Source organism: Oxyura jamaicensis, chromosome 19, assembly GCF_011077185.1.
Source record: "Oxyura jamaicensis isolate SHBP4307 breed ruddy duck chromosome 19, BPBGC_Ojam_1.0, whole genome shotgun sequence".
Classification (NCBI taxonomy): domain Eukaryota; kingdom Metazoa; phylum Chordata; class Aves; order Anseriformes; family Anatidae; genus Oxyura; species Oxyura jamaicensis.
This window is the reverse complement of record NC_048911.1, coordinates 104,595-125,896: the sequence shown is the minus strand read 5'-3', so window position 1 is coordinate 125,896 and position 21,302 is coordinate 104,595. Positions and strand designations below refer to the sequence as shown.

General features: G+C 49.4%; 1 protein-coding gene across 1 annotated transcript in view; it reads left to right on the top strand.

Moving 5' to 3' along the window:
• The window catches only part of STX1A (syntaxin 1A), a 117,050-nt gene that overhangs the window by 66,960 nt on the left and 28,788 nt on the right, over positions 1-21,302 (top strand). Inside the window, exons 4-5 of the mRNA XM_035343221.1 lie at positions 1,980-2,054; positions 9,913-9,986. Coding sequence (XP_035199112.1) covers positions 1,980-2,054; positions 9,913-9,986 — 149 coding nt within the window. The remainder of the gene's footprint in view (positions 1-1,979; positions 2,055-9,912; positions 9,987-21,302) is intronic.

Genomic DNA, 21,302 nt, shown 5'->3' with positions numbered 1-21,302 from the left:
AGGCTGCTGTGTTGGTTTGTTTAGAAATACCTGGAGCCTGGGAGAAGGTATTTGCAGATATGCTCATTTCCTCATTTTCCCAACACTGCTGAAGCTTATCTCTGAGTCAGAAAAGTGTACAAGCATCGATAGGATTTGACCTTCCCCCAGTACATTCCCATCATCATGATTTTAAAGAAATTTTTATTTAATTAAGTCTTGATCCCCTCAAAATCAAGAGGGAGTGGTAGGATAGCAGGATTTCTGAGAAATCATATTGAATGGCAGGTATTTTGTACTTTCTTTAGTATCTGCATCTTGAGACACTGTGATGTGCTGGTTTTGCAGCTGAATTTTGGGGTCAGCTGGTCTCACGGTCAGGTCAGGGTTATGACCATGTTGAGCCAGCTTAACTGCCACAAGCCTATGGATGAGCACAGAGAGGGACTCACTGTGACAACTCTGCATCTATATGCTGGTCCCATGCTGAGGTGGGATGCTGTTGGAGTGCAGGAGGTTCTTGTCATGTGCCCAGATGGGTGGGTAACTGTGTGCTGGGCACAGGAGGTGTGTGACCTGCTCCAGTTTTGCTGTGGTTCTTGCCTGGGTCTAAAAACTTCATGAATATGGGACCATGAGTTGCACATCTCAGCTTCATCAAGGACACTCTGGTTTCTGGGAGAGGATCATGGTGGAGATCAAGGAGCTTTGCTCTGATCCAGGTTTACCAAGCAGGGATAGTTGCTTGGAGATGCTGTGGCAGTGCAGAGAAAAGTCCTACAAGACACAAGTGTCTAGAGACATTATAGTAATTGCAGCGTTTTTAATGAGTTCAGAGCATTACTGCCTGATTTCTGACATTTGCACATAAGAGAGGATAGATAGTCCTGTGCCAAACTTCTTCAGTTATCAGGGCTTTCTCAGCTGATTTACTGCTCTCAAGTGTGTCATATGCTTTAGTTTCCTTCTCCCTGTACCCGAGTCAATATTCCTTGACAGCCCAGGAGAGTCACTGCTGTAAAAGCCTTTGCAATCCTGGAGAGAAAGGCCTGAAACTAAACAGGGACTCGATGGGCTCCTATCACTTGAGAGGGCTGTTCTCCAGTGGGAGCCTGAAGCTGCATGCACAGTGCTTTGGCCTGGTCACACAGGAGGATGTGGGTACATAGGGATATAAATGAGTACAGAGAGAAAGTACTTGCTTGCACTTGGTTTTATTTGCATCTGCCGTGTCCCTGCACACTGAAATACGAGAACTGTTTTACAGTCCTGCTGCTGTTGTGCTCCCCAGAGCCATTTCTGAGACACAGGCTGTGGGACTGGGAGTGTTTCCTGGCACTGTGCCACTGCAGCCCACAGATTTTTGCCAAAAGCAGTGAATTCAGGCTGGGGAGTGAATATGCACAAACTGGCTATTATTAAGACAGTGTCAATGATAGCTGCTGGCTGCAGGGCAGAAGAGAGCCTAGGCATGGCTGAGCTAAATCCCTATTGCTGAGCAAGGAGAAAGTGAGCACAGGAGCACCAGACTTTCCCTGAGGAAGACATAACCATTTATAATGGCCTGGGGAGGGCTTGCCAGCGTGGCAGAGCCCTAGGTAAATTGTCCCACACTGTGGCACTTGGTGTGCAGAAGGTTTTGGTGTGCAGCCAAGCTTTTCTCTTCACTGCAGGAACCAGCACTGTCACTTGTTTATCTTTTCCATTTCACTTTCTGCACAGCCCTGAGCATGTGGGAGTTTAGCTTGGTGTGCAGGCAGGAGTCCTGCAGTATGGCTTCTCTGTCCTCTGGTTTGCCTGGCCAGCAGCTGGATTATGGCCAGGCTCAGGACTTGGGAGGAGAATCTGTCTGGGTCCATGGAGTGGAGGTGCTCCACCAACTCTACCAGCCAGGAAGGGGCAGTGCTGTCAGCTCCAGGCCCCATATACTATGGGACTGGGGTATAGATTTTAGCAGTGTCTACAACACACCCATGTTTGCTCTTTTTCTTTCTCCTCAGAAACAAAGGAAGAGCTGGAAGAGCTGATGTCTGACATAAAAAAGACAGCAAACAAAGTGCGCTCCAAGCTAAAGAGTGAGTATTTGCCTGTGATGCTGCTATGGGGCACCAGGTAAGGGGGTATGCCCACTGCACTCCTGCCTTACAGCCTCTGGGCTGGCAGGTTCAGCACAGGGAGGGGGTGCTGCCCTCCTGTGCTCAGGATGCTTCCCTGCCTCCTGCTCTGTGTCCCCAGGGCCAGCACTGCCTACTCATCCCTCTTATGTTGTAGCATTCACTCGTTTCAGCTCTCTTAACCACGCACAAACTCATCCTGACAGCAAGGGTAACCCTAAATCCCAGTGGGCACATGCTGCTCTTCTTTTCCCATGGGTCCAATCTCACCTGGAACACCTGATTTACCCTCCATTTTCTCCATCTACCAAGAAATTACTTTTGCTGGGGAGTGATCACATTAAGAATGAGCTGTGTGCTGAGTGTGGAAACAAGATAGGTTTTGGGGATGTGACATGACCAGAAATGCCTGTTAGCTTGGCTCAGCTTACCATGGGGCCTTGGCTGTCATCTCAAGCCTGTGTCACCAGCAGCTGGTGTTTGTTGCAGGTCAAGGGAATTTTGGGGTGTTTTTCTCTAGGTAGGAAAGGGCAGGTTACAAACAGAACCCTGTTGCAGCCTGGTCCTATCTGTCTGTGCTCAGGCAACCTTGGGAAGGGACAGCCAGAGGTGGCTTCTGCCTTTGCTTTGTGGGGATCACCTGGGAATGTGCATCACCTTCCCTTCTCTAGCATCCTCTAGCTACTTCTGTTTGCCTTTTATGAAGTCACACCGTTGAGTCTCTGTTCCAGGACAAAGGTGAGGGAAAGGGACATGAGCGCCCAGCAGGCTTGTGCACAAGTCCCTGCTGCAGAGTCCTGGGCCAGCCAATGCCAGCATTGGCAGGTGGGCCATTGGGCTCTCCTGGTGAGCCTGGGCTCCAAGCACACCTGTGGCAAGGCCAAAGGGGTTGCCAGGGCTGGTCTTGTCATCCCTTGCTTTTCCATCTGCAGTGCAGGCTGCCTCACTAGTGGCAGCGGGACAGCTCTGTGCTGAGCAGTGGGGCCTCCTGCTGTCCCAGCTGTGCTGCCATAGCGTCCCAATGCAGAGGCTCTGTGGGGCTGGTGGTGGGCGAGAAAGAAGCTGTGAGCCTCGGAAAGGTTGTCCCATCTCATCAGCATGCTCCGTCATCTTGGTGTGTCTTCTGCCATGGATGTCATGGGGACAGAGCGTGGTATGACTCACAGTTTCTGCAGTCAGAAGAATCAATCTCTTTGACAAGCAGGGAGAGGATGATGTGGCTGTGAACCTGCAGATCGCTGTGGTTGCACTGGAGCACTTGGCTGAGCCCATTTTGCTGAGGGAGCCTGAGTAGCCGAGATCAGATCCCAGGGATGGTGACATCTCGGAGCAGGAGGCAGGTTGTAGTGGCAGGGTTTGGATTTGTTGGCACTGGTCTTGGGACCATGTGGGATTTGGAAGAGCTCATTGCAGGAGACTGGCTGTACCTGAAGGGCTGGGCAAGAAGTGGGTGCTTCCCCTGCACCAACAGCATTCTCCTGGATCCTGAGGTTTCGTGGGAGCCCTGCAGTCATGGAGGACTTGGATGTGGCTGATGCTCTTTGTCAGATTTGTCTCCAAATGTGTGTGACTGTGGCCTGTCTGGATGCCAGAAGGAACACTTATACCTCTGTCAGAGGTATAAGTGTTATGCCAGAAGGAACTTATGCCAGAAGGAACACTTATACCCCTTGCTCCCTCTGTCCTCCTGAGACGTGATCTCACCTAGACCCAGGATGGAAACTGAGGTACCAGCTTATGTGCTTTGCACACCAGGGGATCCCTTCCAAAGAAGCAGGGCCCCTCTGGGTGGGGAGCCTCACAGTACTCAGATCCCTGGAGCCTAGGTGGGGACAGGGTGTAGTATGTCCTGCTGCGGTGATGCCTGCAAGCCCGCATCCCGAGTACCCAAGGAGCTCTCCCTGTGCAAACTGACAGAACAGAGTTTATTCAGGGGGGACTCTGGGAGGTGCCCCACTGCTGTCCCCTCCAGACAGCAGTGGCACCAGCTGCTGCTGTGGTTACTTCAGACTTCACAGCAGTCACTGGAAGAAGAGCTGAGCACTAATGGTTTCTTTTGGGAACATACAACATACTCTATAAATCACAGGTTTTTATGCTACTGCATAAAAAAAATTATTTTCCATACATTTTTTAAGAGGATTTAAGAGCCTGAAGAATTGCAGAACAGGATCTGATTCCTGTTTCCTTCTTCCAGAAAAGAACCACCAGTATTGTATTTACCTGGAGAAGCAGACTGTTAGTCCTTGTGCATTGTCCCAAATCACCTACTTGCCAGCATGATCAATGAAAGAAAACAGTCAGGAATGATTAAAAACACTATCTGCTGACAATGGATTGACTTCTTTAGGAGAGATATTGCTCATGCAGTGGCTAATTCTAATTACCAGCTTCTTGGGAAAATGTGATTTTATTAATTATTATAAATGTACAGTGTTTGACAATACTGTTCCCTGGGAATAGGGAATGATTTATGACAAATGCTGAGGAATACCAATTGCTGATGTAATGTGCTGTGCAGGCAGCATCCAGTCACTCTCCCAGGCAGGGGTATGCATGTGAGAAGTGCCACGGCTGTCTGGTTGTGTGGGATGGAACCTTTCAAGATATCTCCAGATACAGACGCTTGTTCCAGAAGAGAATGCAGAATTTGTGCTGATATTCTCTAGCACTTCCCTGGAGCACACTGTGCTGTATGACTCCCTCTGCAAGCACCACGATATGTTCCCTAGGCCCAGTCTTCCTTAGAAGCTTCGGTGCTGCTCCTGTCTGCAGAGTGTGCTGCAGGGCCATCTGCACTGACCAGCACATGGCAAGCACAGAAATGCCCACATTGCTGGTGGTGTCCCTGATGCACTGGCTGGCCCTTGGGAGCCCCTGCTGCAGGAGGGACCTGTCCCATGCCAGGCTTGCAGGTTGTGCAGCAGCATGGAAGGTGCCAGGGCCAGGCTTGGAGATCTGTGGGGATGTCTACATCAGGAATGGGGCATTTCAGCCTAACTCAGGGAGTGCCACCAGCTCATGCTGGTCTACTGGGAGGCATGTAGCTCTGTACACTGTGCCAGCCTGCTGGTGGGAGCTTTCTTCCAGGCTTTTCAACCCCCTGTAAAGATTGTAACATGAGAGCTATTGCATGTTCTGAGCTGACCATGAGGAGATTTGCACTGCCTTGCTCTGTGGCAGAACTCCTACCGTGCAACACCATGCCCTCTCCCTGCCTGGGCCCCAGTGGGACACTGAGTTGGGCGGCGCTCCTATGTGCTGTTATTTGTGGTCTTTGGACAAGTGAAAAATCAATCTCAGTTAGTTGTACTGTGGCATAATTAAAAGGACAAATCTCTGCTTTGCTAAAGGGGAATGTTCAGCAAGATGAGGCCCGCTCTCCAGCCTGGGCATTGTGGTCTCTCCTGTGCAGGGCTGAGCTCTTGTTGACAGGGCCCCTGGAAAAGTCTTGAGCTTTGGTATTTTGCAGAGACATTTTAACTCTGTATTTCCTCATCCTGCATAGCAGGGGGAGAAGAGCACTGTGTTCCATTTTGTTTGAATACCAGAAAGTACAGAGATCAGAGTTGAGCATCACATCAGTTTTGCTGAAACCCTTGCTTACCAACCTGGGAGTGACTAATGCTCTTGACAGCACTGAGTCGCTCCTTTGGCCAGGCACAGCTGTAATGCAGGTAAAAGACAGTGCCTGCCAGAGAGATCGTGTGCCCTCACCTTCTGAGTCTTCATTAACATAGAATCATAGAATCATAGAATATCCTGAGTTGGAAGGGACCCTTAAGGATCATCAAGTCCAACTCTTGACACCGCACAGGTCTACCCAAAAGTTCAGATCATGTGACTAAGTGCACAGTCCAATCTCTTCTTAAATTCAGACAGGCTTGGTGCAGTGACAACTTCCCTGGGGAGCCTGTTCCAGTGTGCAACCACCCTCTCTGTGAAGAACCCCCTCCTGATGTCAAGCCTAAATTTCCCCTGCCTCAGCTTAACCCCGTTCCCGCGGGTCCTGTCACTGGTGTTAATGGAGAAAAGGTCTCCTGCCTCTCGACACCCCCTTACGAGGAAGTTGTAGACTGTGATGAGGTCTCCTCTCAGCCTCCTCTTCTCCAGGCTGAACAGGCCCAGTGACCTCAGCCGTTCTTCGTACGTCTTCCCCTCCAGGCCTATCACCATCTTCGTAGCCCTCCTCTGGACACTCTCCAACAGTTTCATGTTCCTTTTTATACTGTGGTGCCCAGAACTGCACATAGTGCTCGAGGTGAGGCTGCACCAGCGCAGAGTAGAGCGGGACAATCACCTCCCTTGACCTACTAGTGATGCCGTGCTTGATGCACCCCAGGACACGGTTGGCCCTCCTGGCTGCCAGGGCACACTGCTGGCTCATATTCAACTTGCTGTCTACCACGACCCCCAGATCCCTCTCTTCTAGGCTGCTCTCCAGCGTCTCATCGCCCAGTCTGTACGTGCAGCCAGAGTTTCCCCGTCCCAGGTGCAGGACCCGGCACTTGCTCTTATTGAACTTCATGCGGTTGGTGATCGCCCAGCTCTCCAACCTATCCAGATCCCTCTGCAAGGCCTTTCCACCCTCATTCGAGTCCACAACTCCTCCAAGTTTGGTGTCATCAGCAAACTTGCTCAAAATACCTTCTATTCCTACATCCAGATCGTTTATAAAAATATTGAAAAGTACCGGCCCTAAAATGGAGCCTCGAGGGACCCCACTAGTGACCGCCTGCCAGCCTGACGCAGCCCCATTTACCATAACCCTTTGGGCCCTGCCCGTTAGCCAATTGCTCACCCATTGTATGATGTTTTTATTTAGCTGTATGGTGGACATTTTGTCCAGTATGATCCTATGGGAAACCGTGTCAAAAGCCTTGCTGAAGTCCAAAAAAATCACATCAGCTGGTTTCCCTTGGTCCACCATACGGGTGATCTTATCATAAAAGGAAATCAGGTTAGTTAGGCAGGACCTACCCTTCACAAACCCATGCTGGCTGGGACCAATGACTGCTTTGTCCCCCAGGTGCGCCTCAATAAGTTCGAGAACCATCTTCTCCATGATTTTACCAGGCACTGACATGAGACTGACAGGCCTGTAATTGCTAGGGTCTTCTTTCTGACCCTTCTTGAAAATCGGCACGACATTTGCCAGCTTCCAGTCTACCGGGACCTCTCCAAATTCCCAGGATCGTTGAAAAATAATTGAGAGAGGTTCCGCGATGATGTCCGCCAGCTCTTTCAGCACCCGGGGATGAATCCCATCCGGACCCATGGACTTGTAGGGATCCAGGTGGAGTAGCAAATCCCGCACACGTTCAGGGTCGGTTGGGAGTTTGTCATCCCCACCGTCCCGGTCCTCCAGCTCGGGGCACCCTGGGTCCCGAAGCCCATCATCGGCAATGAAGACAGAGGCAAAGAAGGCGTTAAGCGTCTCTGCTTTGCCTATGTCATTGTCTGTGAGGAGACCTTCCCTATCAAGGAGCGGCCCTATGTATTCTTTAGTTCTCCTTTTTCCATTCACATATCTAAAAAAACCCTTTTTGTTTTCTCTCACAGACACAGCCAGCTTCAACTCTAGGTGTGCTTTGGCCACACGAACTTTCTCCCTACAAACACGAACAGCATCCCTGTATTCTTTCCATGACACCTGGCCCTCCTTCCAGTAGCAAAACACTCTCTGTTTCCGCCTAATCTCCATTAGAATGTTCCTGGTCAGCCACGCCGGCCTCCTGCCCCGCCTGCCTGACTTGCGATATTTAGGAATTGCCTGATCTTGTGCTTCTAGGAGGCATCGCTTAAAGAATGACCAGCACTGGTGGACATCGAGGCCTTCAAGAGCAGTTTCCCAGGGGACCTTGCTGACTAGTTCCCTGAGCAGCCTGAAGTCCGCTTTCCCCATATCTAGGGATGAGGTTTTGGTGGCGCTTTTCCTTCTGTCACCGTAAATTTTGAACTCAACCACTTCATGGTCGCTATGACCAAGGCGGCCACCAATCACCACATCTCCCACCAGACCCTCTCTGTTTTCTAGCAACAGGTCTAGGAGGGCACCTTTCCTAGTTGGCTCCGTTAGCACCTGCACCAAGAAGTTATCATCTAGGTGCTTCATGAACCTCCTGGACTTGCTCGTGTCAGCCGTGTGGCACTCCCAGTTAATGTCTGGCAAGTTGAAGTCCCCCATAAGGACAAGGGGAGTTAATCTTGAGGCCTCTCTTAGTTCTGTAAAGAATAATTTATCGGCGCTATCGTCCTGGCCAGGCGGTCTGTAATAGACTCCCACAACGACATCCCCTTTATTCGTTCGTCCCTTGATCCTTACCCAGAGGCTCTCAACTTTGCCATTGCCGACCTGAAGTTCCACACAGTCCAGCCCCTGCTTCACATACATCGCCACCCCACCACCTCGCCTACCCTGCCTGTCCCTCCTGAAGAGCCTGTAACCATCTATCGCAACACCCCAGTCACAGGACTCATCCCACCAGGTTTCGCTTATGCCGATGATGTCGTAGTTGCGGGACTGGGCCAGGACTTCTAGCTCATCCATTTTATTCCTCATGCTGCGTGCGTTCGTGTAGAAGCACTTCAGGTGCGTCTCCTTACACTCAGCACCTTGTGGATCTGACCGAAGGACCTCACTGGCACACAGCCCCTCTGATTCTAGCGTACCATCCCTTAGGTCTTCACCGGCGTGCCTGGTTTTAGCCCCTTCCGCCTTCGACTCTAGTTTAAAGCCCTATCTATCAGCCCTGCCAACTCCTGACCAAAGATCCTTACCCCTCTCCGAGAGAGGCGCATCCCATCCGGTGTCATCAGGCCTGGTGTAGCATAGACCTTCCCGTGATCAAAGAACCCAAAATTCTGCCGGTCACACCAGTCTCGAAGCCACGAGTTTATGTGAACAGCACGCCTTTCAGCTTCGATCCCCCCTATCGGAAGGACAGAGGCAAACACAACCTGCGCCCCTGATCCTCTAAGTAGTCGCCCCAAATCCCTAGTCTCTTTTGATCGCCTTCGGACTTCTTGTTGCTACTTCATCGCTACCAGCCTGAAAGACCAGTAGCGGGTAGTAGTCAGTGGGCCGTACCAGGCGCTTGACTTTCGTGGCAAAGTCTCTCACCCGAGCCCCAGGGAGGCAACAGACTTCTCTGCGGGTTGGGTCCGGTCGGCATATCGGTCCCTCTGTCCCTTTCATTGCCTGGCATGCCTTTTCTGAGCTGCAGGTTGGGCTGCATGATCTCCTGAAGTCCGTTTAAGGCTGAATTATTCTATAATTCTGAATAATTTCCCTTCTGCTCCCCTCAAAGTCAAGAAATAGCCTAGAAGTAGCTTGGGAGACCTTGCTATATAGCAGCCTTCTGGTACCTAAATGAGGCCTATACGAAAGCTGGGGAGGGACACTGCCTGGGAAGCCTGACCACATGTGCAAGTGAAGCTGCAGGAGCTGGTGGAGAAGAGGACTCATGTTGGTCAGAGCGCCTGTGACACTTGTATGCCCGGGTGCCTGGGCACAGTCCTGCACCTTGCCTAAGCCCCCGCCACTCCTATGGAGACAGAGTCATTGATTCCTCCTGCCTGAATGGATAATTGCTGAAAATTGAGGGAGCAGTTTAGAAGTGGGATGTGTGCATTGCATTAATGAAATGATGCTGTGCTGTCCAGCTAAACCAACAGGCTGGAGTCAGAAACTGGGAATTGCTCAGTGCCAAATGCTCCCCAGTTCACAGGCTTCCATCTTTTAAAATCACTTTGCCATACAATCTCTTTTCCTTCTCTAAACAGCCTAAAATAATCTATGTCTTTCTTCCCTAATCAGGTATTGAGCAGAGCATTGAACAAGAAGAAGGACTGAACAGGTCATCTGCTGACCTGAGGATAAGGAAAACTCAGGTGAGTTTCTGCCCTGGTGTCACCAGAGAGGGTTTTCACTTAGTCTAAAAAGATGGGTTATCTGTCAGAGTGCAAGCCTGCAGCCTGTTGGAAATGTTCTTCCCTGCTGGGGCTGTGGTTGCTGCTCCACCTCTGTGTGGCCTTGCAGTCTGTGAAATGGTAGACTTGAAGGGCTGATGCAATTTTCCCTCTTGTTCCAGTGAAACCACCAATAACGTGCACCTTCTTTCAGTGGGCTTCTTAATGGGGTTATCCAGGGATTTAGAGGTAGAGACTTGGTTTATTGCCAAAGCTTTTCTAGGGGAGTGACACAAAATTGTTCCATAAGAACTGAACGTATTACATGAGATCAACATGCTGAATTGAGTTTTGTTAATGAGACCGAGACATGAAGGGGTGCACCTCCCTTTCCTCCACCCAGGTAGGTACTGAGGCTGCTTTATGCTCAGTTTTGATTAGGGGTCATGCTTCTCTTGCTTCTTGTCTGCAGCCAAGGGAGATGGGTAATATTGGCTTTACAAGAGATGGGGGTTGAGGGACACAGGGCTTTGTAGGTCCAACAACATGCACTAGAAACTGGGAGTCACTGATCCTTCTCTAGGCTGCAGGTTGGGCTGCATGACCTCCTGAAGTCCGTTCAAGGCTGAATTACTCTATAATTCTGAATAATTTCCCTTCTGCTCTCCTCAAAGTCAAGAAATAGCCTAGAAGTAGCTTAAGAGACCTTGCTATATAGCAGCCTTCTGGTACCTAAAGGAGGCCTATACGAAAGCTGGGGAGGGACTATCAGGGAGTGTGAGTGATAGGGGAAGGCGTAATGGCTTTAAACTAAGAGATGGTAGATTTTGTTTTTACATTAGGAAGAAATTCTTCACTGTGGGGGTGGTGAAGCAGTGGCACAGGTTACCCAGAGAAGCTGTGGATGCCGCATCCCTGGAAGTGTTCAAGGACAGGTTGCACTGGGCTTTGAGCAACCTGGTCTGGTGGGAGGTGTCCCTGCCCATGGCAGGGGAGTTGGAATTAGATGATCTTTAAGGTCCCTTCCAACCCAAACCATTCTGTGATTCTATGAAACGTTTAATGGAAGATAAGTTGGAGTGCCTCGTAGAGAGGCTTTTCTCTCACAAACAGCTGATTACAGCCACTGCAGGTGTCTCTGCTGAGCACTGCTTAGGTCCTGGCCTGAGAGGACAGATCACAAACATCTCTGTGATATCTGCATTGGGTTCTAGTACTAGACTTCAAAAACACTAACAGAGAGCACAATCAACAGGGTTGCTCATGGCAAGGACAACAACTTGGCAGAAATTGTCAAAAGAAAGTTTCCTCCAGGAAACAGGAGGCAGGCACAACTAGGGAGAGCTGTGCAAAGCACCTGAGAAGTGCTGAGGGAAAGGACATAGTGGTGAACTGGGGGCAGGGGAGATGAGCAAGCATCACACCCCACTTGGACATCCTGCGGCATTTTCACAGGTCTCAAATTAACACAGAACCATTTGACCACTGATGACCTGAGGTCTCATAAGACAGGGTTATCGTTGGTCTCCAACTGCTTTTGAAGCCAGGGCTTTGGTTCCTAAATAACATGTACCGTTAGAAAATGGGACATGCTTTTACAGATTTTGCGTGGAAGTTGAAGTTATGCAATTGTGCACTGTCTTGGATGTCCCATTATTGCAGGGTACATTGGGATGGAGGCAGGAGAGACCAAAGACATGGCTCCAGTGGCTTTGTTGGATCAGCCAGTGGTGCAGATTTATCTGTATCAGGCATAGGTATGTGTTGGCATTTTGGCCCCAGCACATCTGCCAGCCTTAGTGCTGACTGGAGTGCTATACTCTGTCTGTGGCACGCACAGGAGGGTAGGTGGTTCCTGACACTGCACCTACTAGCACATTGTTAACTCCAGGTCTGTACGTTAAGTCTATACATTGTTGGCTACGTCTTGAGTTCTAAAAGTTGAACTAGTTTAACTTGATGAAATGGCACTAGACAAAGACAAGATAAATTATCTCCAGAAAAAGTGTACAAAGCAAAAAAGTATTTCATTTACAGATGGTGTAACTTGGCCATACTACCCAGTAATGGGCTGAAAATGTGGGCTAATTTGCGTGGGGAAGTGATTTCAAATGAACATGATTTTTTATAACTTTGGATCCTTCATCTCCCAGAAGGAAAGTTAGAGACTTGATTACATGAATCATTTAATGAGAGCTTCTCCCGTCATTCACATATTGTCCTCTGTGGAGCAGTTCCCTGCTGCACAAATCTTAACCAGAGATGGACAAGCAAACAGAACCGTAATGCTTCAAGAGGAGAAAAAAAATGTGTGCCTGCCAGTAAATCATCCCTAACCTAATTTCTTGTGAAAGCTTTCAAAGGTGAGATGAGAAAAAATACTCTGGTTATTTGCTCTCTAATCTAAAAGAGCTAAGCCTCTTTTTCGGAGCTGTTCCTGCAGGTCCTGCTGTCTTTCAGGACCCCCCACTCTGTCTGGGTTTGCCATACAGCATTTCACGTGGCTTCCTCTAGAGACAGGTTAAAATTTAGAAAAATGTTTAGGAAAAATTTTTTTAGGAATTTTTTAAGGAAAAATTTAGATAATTTGAATGGAAGTGTGTACAGGTGCAAGCAGAAGAGGGAATGGTGGAAGAAGGGATTGGCGTGGGTTGATGACACCTAACCTAAGATGCCAGCACAGATACATACAGCTTCTAAGAAGGCTTAGGGTAAGTAGAAAACCATTGTGCAGCTTACTCCAGAACAGATAAAAAGGACCTCTAAAGGTCCTGTACAATTTTAATCATTCTATAATTATGTATCAGCTGTGCTGCCTAAAGACCCAAGGCAGGTAAGGGTGAAAGGGTGAAAGATCAGTGTTGCTGTCAGCTCTTGAAGAGCACAGAAGGAACATCCCAAACCAGTCTGTGGCCACCAGTAACAAAGATCCCAGGACGCATGAGGAGGACTCATAAGATGTGTCACACACAAACACTGCTGGCCATGCGTGTTTTTGGGCTTGTGAATTTGGAGCATGAGAAAATAAGTGAATCTAGGAGTGAGTGTGAGTGAAACACATTTTATTTAATAAATCAACTTATTGTTCTGTGCAGTCTTCGTGAGCTTCACTACGTTAGTTGCTGCACTCTGGTGCTGACCCTCTGTATCTTAAGCAGTCTTGCCCAACCCTGCAGCAATGCTCAGCCATGGGAGTTCAGCACCTCAAACCTGGCCTTGGCCTCTGCCAGCATCCATGTTGGTGATGTGACCTTGCAGTGTTTTCAGCCAGTGCTCAGCCATACTTGAGTCATTCACCATGGGTTAGTCATGCTGTGATGGCTGGGCAAATGGTCTGAGTTGTGATAGGCTGTGTTCAGGGCATGCATGGGGTGTCTGTGTGGTTGGTGCAGGGCTGTGAGCCTATAACAGGTGTCGCATGGTCACAGCTTCTTAAAACGAACTTGCCCTGGGCTGAAACTTTGTCTTTAATTCCCCACCACACAGTGCTGCTGTGTAGTTTTAATTGCGGGTTGGCTAACACACTGGTGAGTGTTCAGTGGAAGAACACTGTACAAAATGGAGCCGTTGCTCTGGTAGTGCTTCTTCGGCACTTGCCTCTTCTTTGCTTCAGAGTGAGCTCTGGTACTTTGTTCTCTCTGGTCATACTGACAAAACATGAATGAAAAAAAAAAAAAAGGTATCTCAGAGCAGACAAATGAGTCCTTGTTCCGCAGCAAAGAGCTTGTTTTAGCAAACCATTAAACTGATAATGCAAATAGCAGCTGCCAGCACTGCTCTTCATTGCCTATGCGTGGGGATCCAGGCACCTCTTGTGCCTCACTGGCAGAGGTTTTATACACAAATATAAATCATACTTTCTCAAAGCCCTTTGCAGGGAAGCAAGAGGATTTGGGGCATTTCTACTCCTTTTCAGCCCATAAAGCCACTTGTGTAGTCTGCTCCCCTATGCTGCAGTCAATGCCTAATCAATACCACAGTGACATTAACTAATTTTGCAAAGGCAGCTTCCAGCACAGAGCCCAGCATCCTCCAGACCCTGCACAAGTGGTGAGAGGCTGTCATGGCTGAGCCTCAGGCAGTGGGGAAACCGTGCTGTGCAAAACAGATGCAAGAGAAAGGCTTGAAATGTGTCTCAAGAGCAAGTGGAAATGACAATTGCTGGGGCTTGCTTTCAGCAGGACATAGCAAAGAAAAGCAAAGCAGAGTGAAACAGTATACAGCAAAGCAGGACAGCATCTGCGTGCCATCTCTTCTCTCCTAACTCTGGGAGGGGCCTTGGCACAGGCACAGCTCTTCACAAACTGGGCAGTGTGTTGGGGAGGGGGATGTTAGCAGGTCTCTTCCCAGAAAAAAAAACACACCTCTTCCTTCACCACTCCAAAGACACTGCTGTTGCTGCTTCCAGCAGTGTTGTGAAACGACCACCATCAAGCTTTCTTCTCAGCTCTGCTCCATGATGCGCCCTTCAGGAGTGGTTTGCTATCTCAAATACAAGTGCAGGTGTCAGTGGCAAGAAGGTGGAGACCAGGCATGTGGTACACAGGTGTGCCCAAACAGACCGCAGGAAAATAGGAGCACACAGGGCTGCACAGCCCCAGGGAGCAGTCCCAAAGCTTGTTTTCCAGAAAAGGGTTAGCAGCAAAGCTGGGAGCTCTTAACTGCCATCTCCCTTCATCCCCTGGAAGGAACTGAAGAAATTCGGTTATCTTTTACCTCCTCTTGCTCTCCTGCATCCCAGTGCCTCCAGATATGGTGAGGCTTCCTTCCATCAAAGCCCGGTGGGGACCCAATGCAAGTTGAAAGCTCAGAGCCGCTGCACTGTGATGCTAAAGTGGATGATGTAGCACAATGCTCCGCTTCTGGGCTTGGGCTTGTGATCCAGGCAGTCTCTGTCTGTCTTCTTGTGGATGCTGACCCTGTGCTGGGACCCTGTGCACAGCAGTGTGTGTGTTCAGGATGGTGGAGGCTGGGAGCAGAGCTGAGCACAGAGCAGCGTGATCCTAGGGCTGCATTGCTGGCTTTGCTCGTCATCATGGGCTTCAGGTGAGTAGGGCTGACAGCTCTTGTGGGCCTGGCAAGTGGCACTGCTGGGCTGTGAGTGCCTGACGAATGAGCTGTGCCAGCGCAACTGTTGTAGCTGTCCCCAGGGAAACAGTGTGGGGTGAGCTTATGGTAAGGCAGTGACTTGGCTCTGAGTTGAGTTATCTGCATTCCAGTTTGTTGTAGAGTTTGGGATGATGCTGATCCCACTTGCCCTACAGGGTAGCTCCAGCATCTCCCCTGCTAATCATTTGTATTTGTAACTTTCTGGCTGGGTTATACATTTAGTGTGAAAATGTCCATGGCCCTTGATGGTGTTGCCCTGTTACTTGGTGCGCTGCTGTGCAATTTCAGATTTTTGGTACTATGGGACAGATTCACTGCCCCAGAGAGTGTAATGGAGATAATGCAGCTGGTACTGTCTGTGACCAAGTGCAGGAGTCCTCCTTGGACTCAGCCACCCAGCAACAAGCCGGTGGCCCAGCTAGAAATCTGCCATCTAGATTTATTCCTAATCATGGCATCACGGTATATCAGTGAGAGGGGAAGTCAGGAGATCTCAGTCCCTGCCCCAGAGCCATGCCAGTCATATCAGGTTACTCATGGCCTTGTCAGGCTGCATTCTTAGTATCTGTAAGGATGGAGATGTCATGGGCATCAGGTCCATGGGTCCTCTAGGCCCTCGTCCAGTGTTTGACCACTCTTGTGATGATTTCCAGTTAAATTTCCTATAGGAAATTTTGCAATTTCATATATTCCAGCTTGGTCCATCACCTCTTGTTGTGCCACTGTGCACCTCCAAGAAGAGTCTGGCTCCATCTTCTCTCTTCCCAGGGGGATTCTAAGATCCCCCTGAGCTTTGACACCTCCAGCTGACCTAACCCGCTTCTCTCAGCCTGTCCTTGTTTGTCCTGTGCTCTAGCCTAGACCATCTCAGTGGCCTCAACTGTATTCACTCCCATGTGACTTCTCTGGGGAAGCCCCTTGCAGAACACAGCACTTTAGATGTGGTCTCACAGTTGGCAGGTGGATGGAGTAATCGCTGTCCTTGCCCTGCTGGCTGTCCTCCGGCTCACTGCTGACTCCTGGGCATGGTCTTTTCTCCACCAGGACTTCAGGGGATTTTATAAAGCTACTTTCTGGTCAGCTGGCCCCTAGCCCATCCTGCAGCGTGCATTTCTGTCCCCATTGCAGGACCCTGCATTTCCCTTTGAACTTTATGGGATTCCTGTCAGCCCCTTTCTCCAGCCTTTTGAGGTCCCCCTGAATGCCAGCCCTGCCTTCCAAATTCCCAATTTGATGTCTTCTGCAAATGTGCAGAAAATGCACTCTACTCTGACATGCTAGCTTGGTGATGAAGTTTTTTAACATATAGTCCCCAGCATCACACATGGAGAGGTTGTCATTAGGAACTGGCCACTTCTTGGACTTTGTACTGCTTGCTGTTCACAACCCTCTGAGTCTAGCAGTCCAATTTGCCACCCACCTTATCCAGCCCATCTCTTATCAAAATGGCTAAGTATACTGTGGGAGTCTGTGCTAAAGGCCTTAAACTCATGGTATACACCATTCTTTATTCTCCTCTCATCTGCACAGCCAGGCATCTCATTGGAAAAGTCAACCAGGTTAGTACAGCATGATTTGCCCCTGGTAAATCTACACTGGCTGTTTCCAATTATCCTGTTGTACTTTCAGGAGGACTCAGGGGAGGCCAAGCAGACTTGGGTTTCCCAGATTCTCTTACCAAAAGATTGGTCTAATGTTTACCTTTTGCCAGTCCTCTGGAATCACCCATGGTCACCGCTGTCTTTGGAAGATGTTGGAGAGGCCCTTTACAGTGACATGGGCCAGGTCCCATGGACCTGTGTATCTCCAGCTGGTGTAGGCTCTCCCATAGCCTACATCCTGCTCTGTGGGTAGTTCTTCATGTCTCTGGTATCTGGTCAGAGGACTCTAGGAGGCCAAGAGGACTGAGGCTAAAGAGCAAAATGTATCATTTGCCTTAGCCATTTCCCTGGTTGCTGGGGCTCGTTCAGGCTCACTGGTACTTTTGGCAGCCCATCTTGCTGTCCTGCTGAACACTCACACTGTTCCAGCTGAGCTTTGGCTTTCCCATCTCCTTCTCGGGCACTCGGCAGCATGTCTATGCTCCCTGGAACCTGGCCCTGCTCCCAGCTCTCTCCTAGTCTCTGAGATCCTGCCTGCCCTCAGTGCAGCTGGTGCTGCAGATTGCTGCCTGGGCTCAGCACAGCACAGTGGAACCATCCTGTGTCTGCACCTCCCTAGTGCAGGAAAGTGGTAAGGGGTTGCGTGTAGGGCCTGGCATGTGGCCAGGCTCACCTTCACTTGCCTATGCTATCTGGAGCCAAGGAAACCAGTAGGAACCAGATTGAAACTAATTTTAAATCATCAGTCTGTGAGAAAAATTTGCAATGGCTAAACCACCAAGGTGTCAAAATTGTCATTTTAAAACTCTTTTCCTACCATACATTCAGCAGCATGCTCTGATCTGTCTAGAATGAAGCCCAAAGAAGCTGCCCTGCTTCTGAAAAGTGCTTTTTTGTGTGGGAGTTGGGACAGGTTGAAACAGAGATCTGATTTAGATGTCTGGTACGTTAAGTGTGATCCTTGTGTAGGTATTTCTGCAACAAGGGCTTTACTCGTTTGTACAGACTTTGCTGTGAGCAAATCACTGAGTGAAAGAAAAAATGAGGAGCTAGTTCACCCTTGTCAACATGTTGTAAAGTAGGAGTAATGGTGGTATCTAGGCATTAAGATTATGGACTTTTATACTGGTTTTGCTGTTGTCATTGCCAGCCAAAAGAGCCTCATTGGACCTGGAGCCTTCATAGGAACAGCTTTCTCTTACCCCGTCCATTGACGTGGGCTGGGGTGCCACTCTGATGTTTGACTGCTTAAATTGTCTGGGCTATGTTGAAGCTATGAAGGCAGGGAAGACCTGTGCGGATGTGTACTAGCAGATTGGATGGGGCTGGTCCTCTGGCTGTGGTCCTGGGGCAGATGATGATGCTGGCCTCTTCCACAGGAGCATGAGAATCACAAAATAGTCTAGGTTGGAAGAGACCTCCAAGATCACCGAGTCCAACCTCTGACAGTAACAAGAACTCCACTAAACCATATCACTAAGCTCTACATCTAAATGTCTTTTAAAGACCTCCAGGGATGGGGACTCCACCACTTCCCTGGGCAGCCTATTCCAATGCCTAACAACCCTTTCAGTAAAGAAGTTCTTCCTAACATGCAACCTAAACCTCCCCTGGTGCAACTTTAGCCCATTCCCCCTCATCCTGTCACCAGGCATGTGGGAGAATAGACCAACCCCCCCTCACTACAGCCTCCTTTCAGGTGCCTGTAGAGTGCGATAAGGTCGCCCCTGAGCCTTCTCTTTTCCAGGCTGAACAATCCCAGCTCCCTCAGCCGCTCCTCATGAGACTTATTCTCCAGACCCCTCATCAGCTTCATTGCCCTTCTCAGGACTTGCTCGAGCACCTCAGTGTCCTTCTTGTAGTGAGGGGCTCAAAACTGAACACAGTACTCGAGGTGCGGCCTCACCAGAGCCGAGTACGGGGGGACAATCACTTCCCTAGCCCTGCTGGCCACACTGTTTCTTATGCAAGCCAGGATGCTGCTGGCCTTCTTGGCCACCTGAGCACACTGCTGGCTCATATTCAGCCGACTATCAACCAATACTCCCAGATCCTTCTCTGCCAGGCAGCTTTCTAACCACTCATCTCCCAGCCTGTAGCGCTGCTTGGGATTGTTGTGCCCCAGGTGCAGGACCTGGCACCTGGCCTTGTTGAACTTCATACAGTTGGCCTCGGCCCATCAGTCCAGCGTATCCAGATCCTCCTGCAAAGCCTTCCTACCCTCAAGCAGATTGACACACGCACCTAACTTGGTGTCATCTGCAAACTTGCTGAGGGCGCACTCAATCCCCTCATCCAGATCATCGATAAAGATGTTAAAGAGGACTGGCCCCAGTACTGAGCCCTGGGGGACACCACTAGTGACCGGCCTCCAACTGGATTTAACTCCATTCACCACGACTCTTTGGGCCCAGCTACCCAGCCAGTTTTAACCCAACAAAGCATATGCCAGTCCAAGCCACGAGCAGTCAGTTTCTTGAGGAGAATGAAGTGGGAAAGTGTCAAAAGCCTTACTGAAGTCAAGTTAGATCACATCCACAGCCTTTCCCTCATCCACCAAGCGTGTCACTTTGTCATAGAAGGAGATCAGGTTTGTCAAGAAGGACCTGCCTTTCATAAACCCATGCTGACTGGGCCTGATCGCCTGGTTGCCCTGCAAGATAATCTGCTCCATGAGCTTCCCTGGCACTGAGGTCAAACTAATAGGCCTCTAGTTTCCTGGGTCAACCTTCTGGCCCTTCTTTTGGATGGCAGTCACATTTGCTAGACGCCAGTTGACTGGGACCTCCCCCGATAGCCAGGACTGCTGATAAATGATGGAAAGCGGCTTGGTCAGCTTTTCTGCCAGTTCTCACAGCACCCTCAGGTGGATCCCATCTGGCCCCATCGACTTGTGTACATCCAAGTGCTGTAGCAGATCGCCAACCATTTCCTCATGGATTGTGAGGGCCACATCCTGCTCCCCATCCCCTTCGACCGGCTCAGGGTATTGGGTATCCAGATAACAACTAGTCTTGCCGCTAAAGACTGAGGCAAAGAAGGCGCTAAGCACCTCAGCATTTTCCTCATCTCTTGTCACTAAGCTTCCCCCCCCATCCAGTAAAGAATGGAGATTCTCCTTAGTCCTCTTTTTCGTGTTAATGTATTTATAAAAACATTTTCTGTTATCTTTAATATCTTTAATAACATCTTCTGTTATCTTTAGCCCTTCTAATTTTGTCCCTACACATCCTTACAACATCCTTATAATCCTTCTGAGTGGCCTGCACTCTTTTCCAAAGATCATAAACCCTCTTTTTTTTTCCTAAGCTCTAGCCACAACTCTCTGTTCAGCCAGGCTGGTCTTCTTCCATGCTGGCTCGTCTTTGGGCATGTGGAGACAGACCCCTCCTGAGCCTTTAAGATTTCCTTCTTGAGGAGTGCCCAGCCTTCCTGGACTCCTCTGCCCTTCAGGACTGCTTCCCAAGGAACTCTGCCAAGCACTGTCCTGAACAGTTCAAAGTCTGCCCTCCGGAAGTCTAAGAAAGCAATTTTACTGGTCCCCCACCTGACTTTGCCAAGAATAAAGAACTGTACCATTTCTTGGTCACTCTGCCCAAGACAGCTCCCGACCACCACATCTCCCACCAGTTCTTCTCTGTTTGTGAACAGAAGGTCCAGTGGGGCACCTCCCCTGGTAGGCTCACTAGCCAGCTGTGTCAGGAAACTACCTTCCATGCTCTCCAGAAACCTCCTAGACGGCTTCCTCTGAGCTGTATTGCATGTCCAGGATATGTCTGGGAAGTTGAAGTCCACCCACGAGGACAAGAGCTGATGGCTGTCCCAAACTCCCCGAGCCCCAGCAAACTGGCCACTAGGGCAGCCTGGCTCCTGAGCTGTTTCTGCACTGTGGAAAAGATGTTTTCATGTTCATGTTTTTATGTTTCATTACATTAACACCACCCTATTTGTCCCCACATCACATCAGTAGTTTGAATAAAGCACCCTGCCTATCTGAAAAAGATACAGGTACTTTGAGGTCACAGGGAGTTGTGCAGCTCCTGAGGGTATCCCCAGCTCAGAAATACTGCCAGAGATGCAGGTTCACAGAAATGGTGACAGTATTTTCAGTGTTTCTGTAAGTATGAAAGCTATTTCAAGTTCATAGCAGAGTGAACAGAGTGAACAGAGTGAGCAGAGTATTTGCATTCTTCCAAATGTCAGTATTTGTTATTCAGAATAGCTTTTGCTTTAATTGCTTTTGGGCTTGGTTCATCCAGCTGGTGCAGTGGAAATTTTCACCTTGGTTGGACTAGTTCTTACACTGTGAAAGAAACCCAGCTGGTGGAAACTCAGGGACAGGAACTCTGCTTCCCCTGTATCCCCAGTGGGAGCTCTGGAGGAAGGCGGGGGTGCCCCACAGGAGTCCACACAGGATGAGCACTTGAGAAATATTTCTCTTAAATAGAAAAAATGTTATAGGACAAGGTCCTTGGTTTCAGTATATGCTTTGTGGGTGTTTTGTAGCACTCCATAGGTACCCAGAGACTGATGGTTCTGCATGAGCTCTCTAGAAATCCATCTTGGTGGTTCAGCAAAGTGGGTTGCT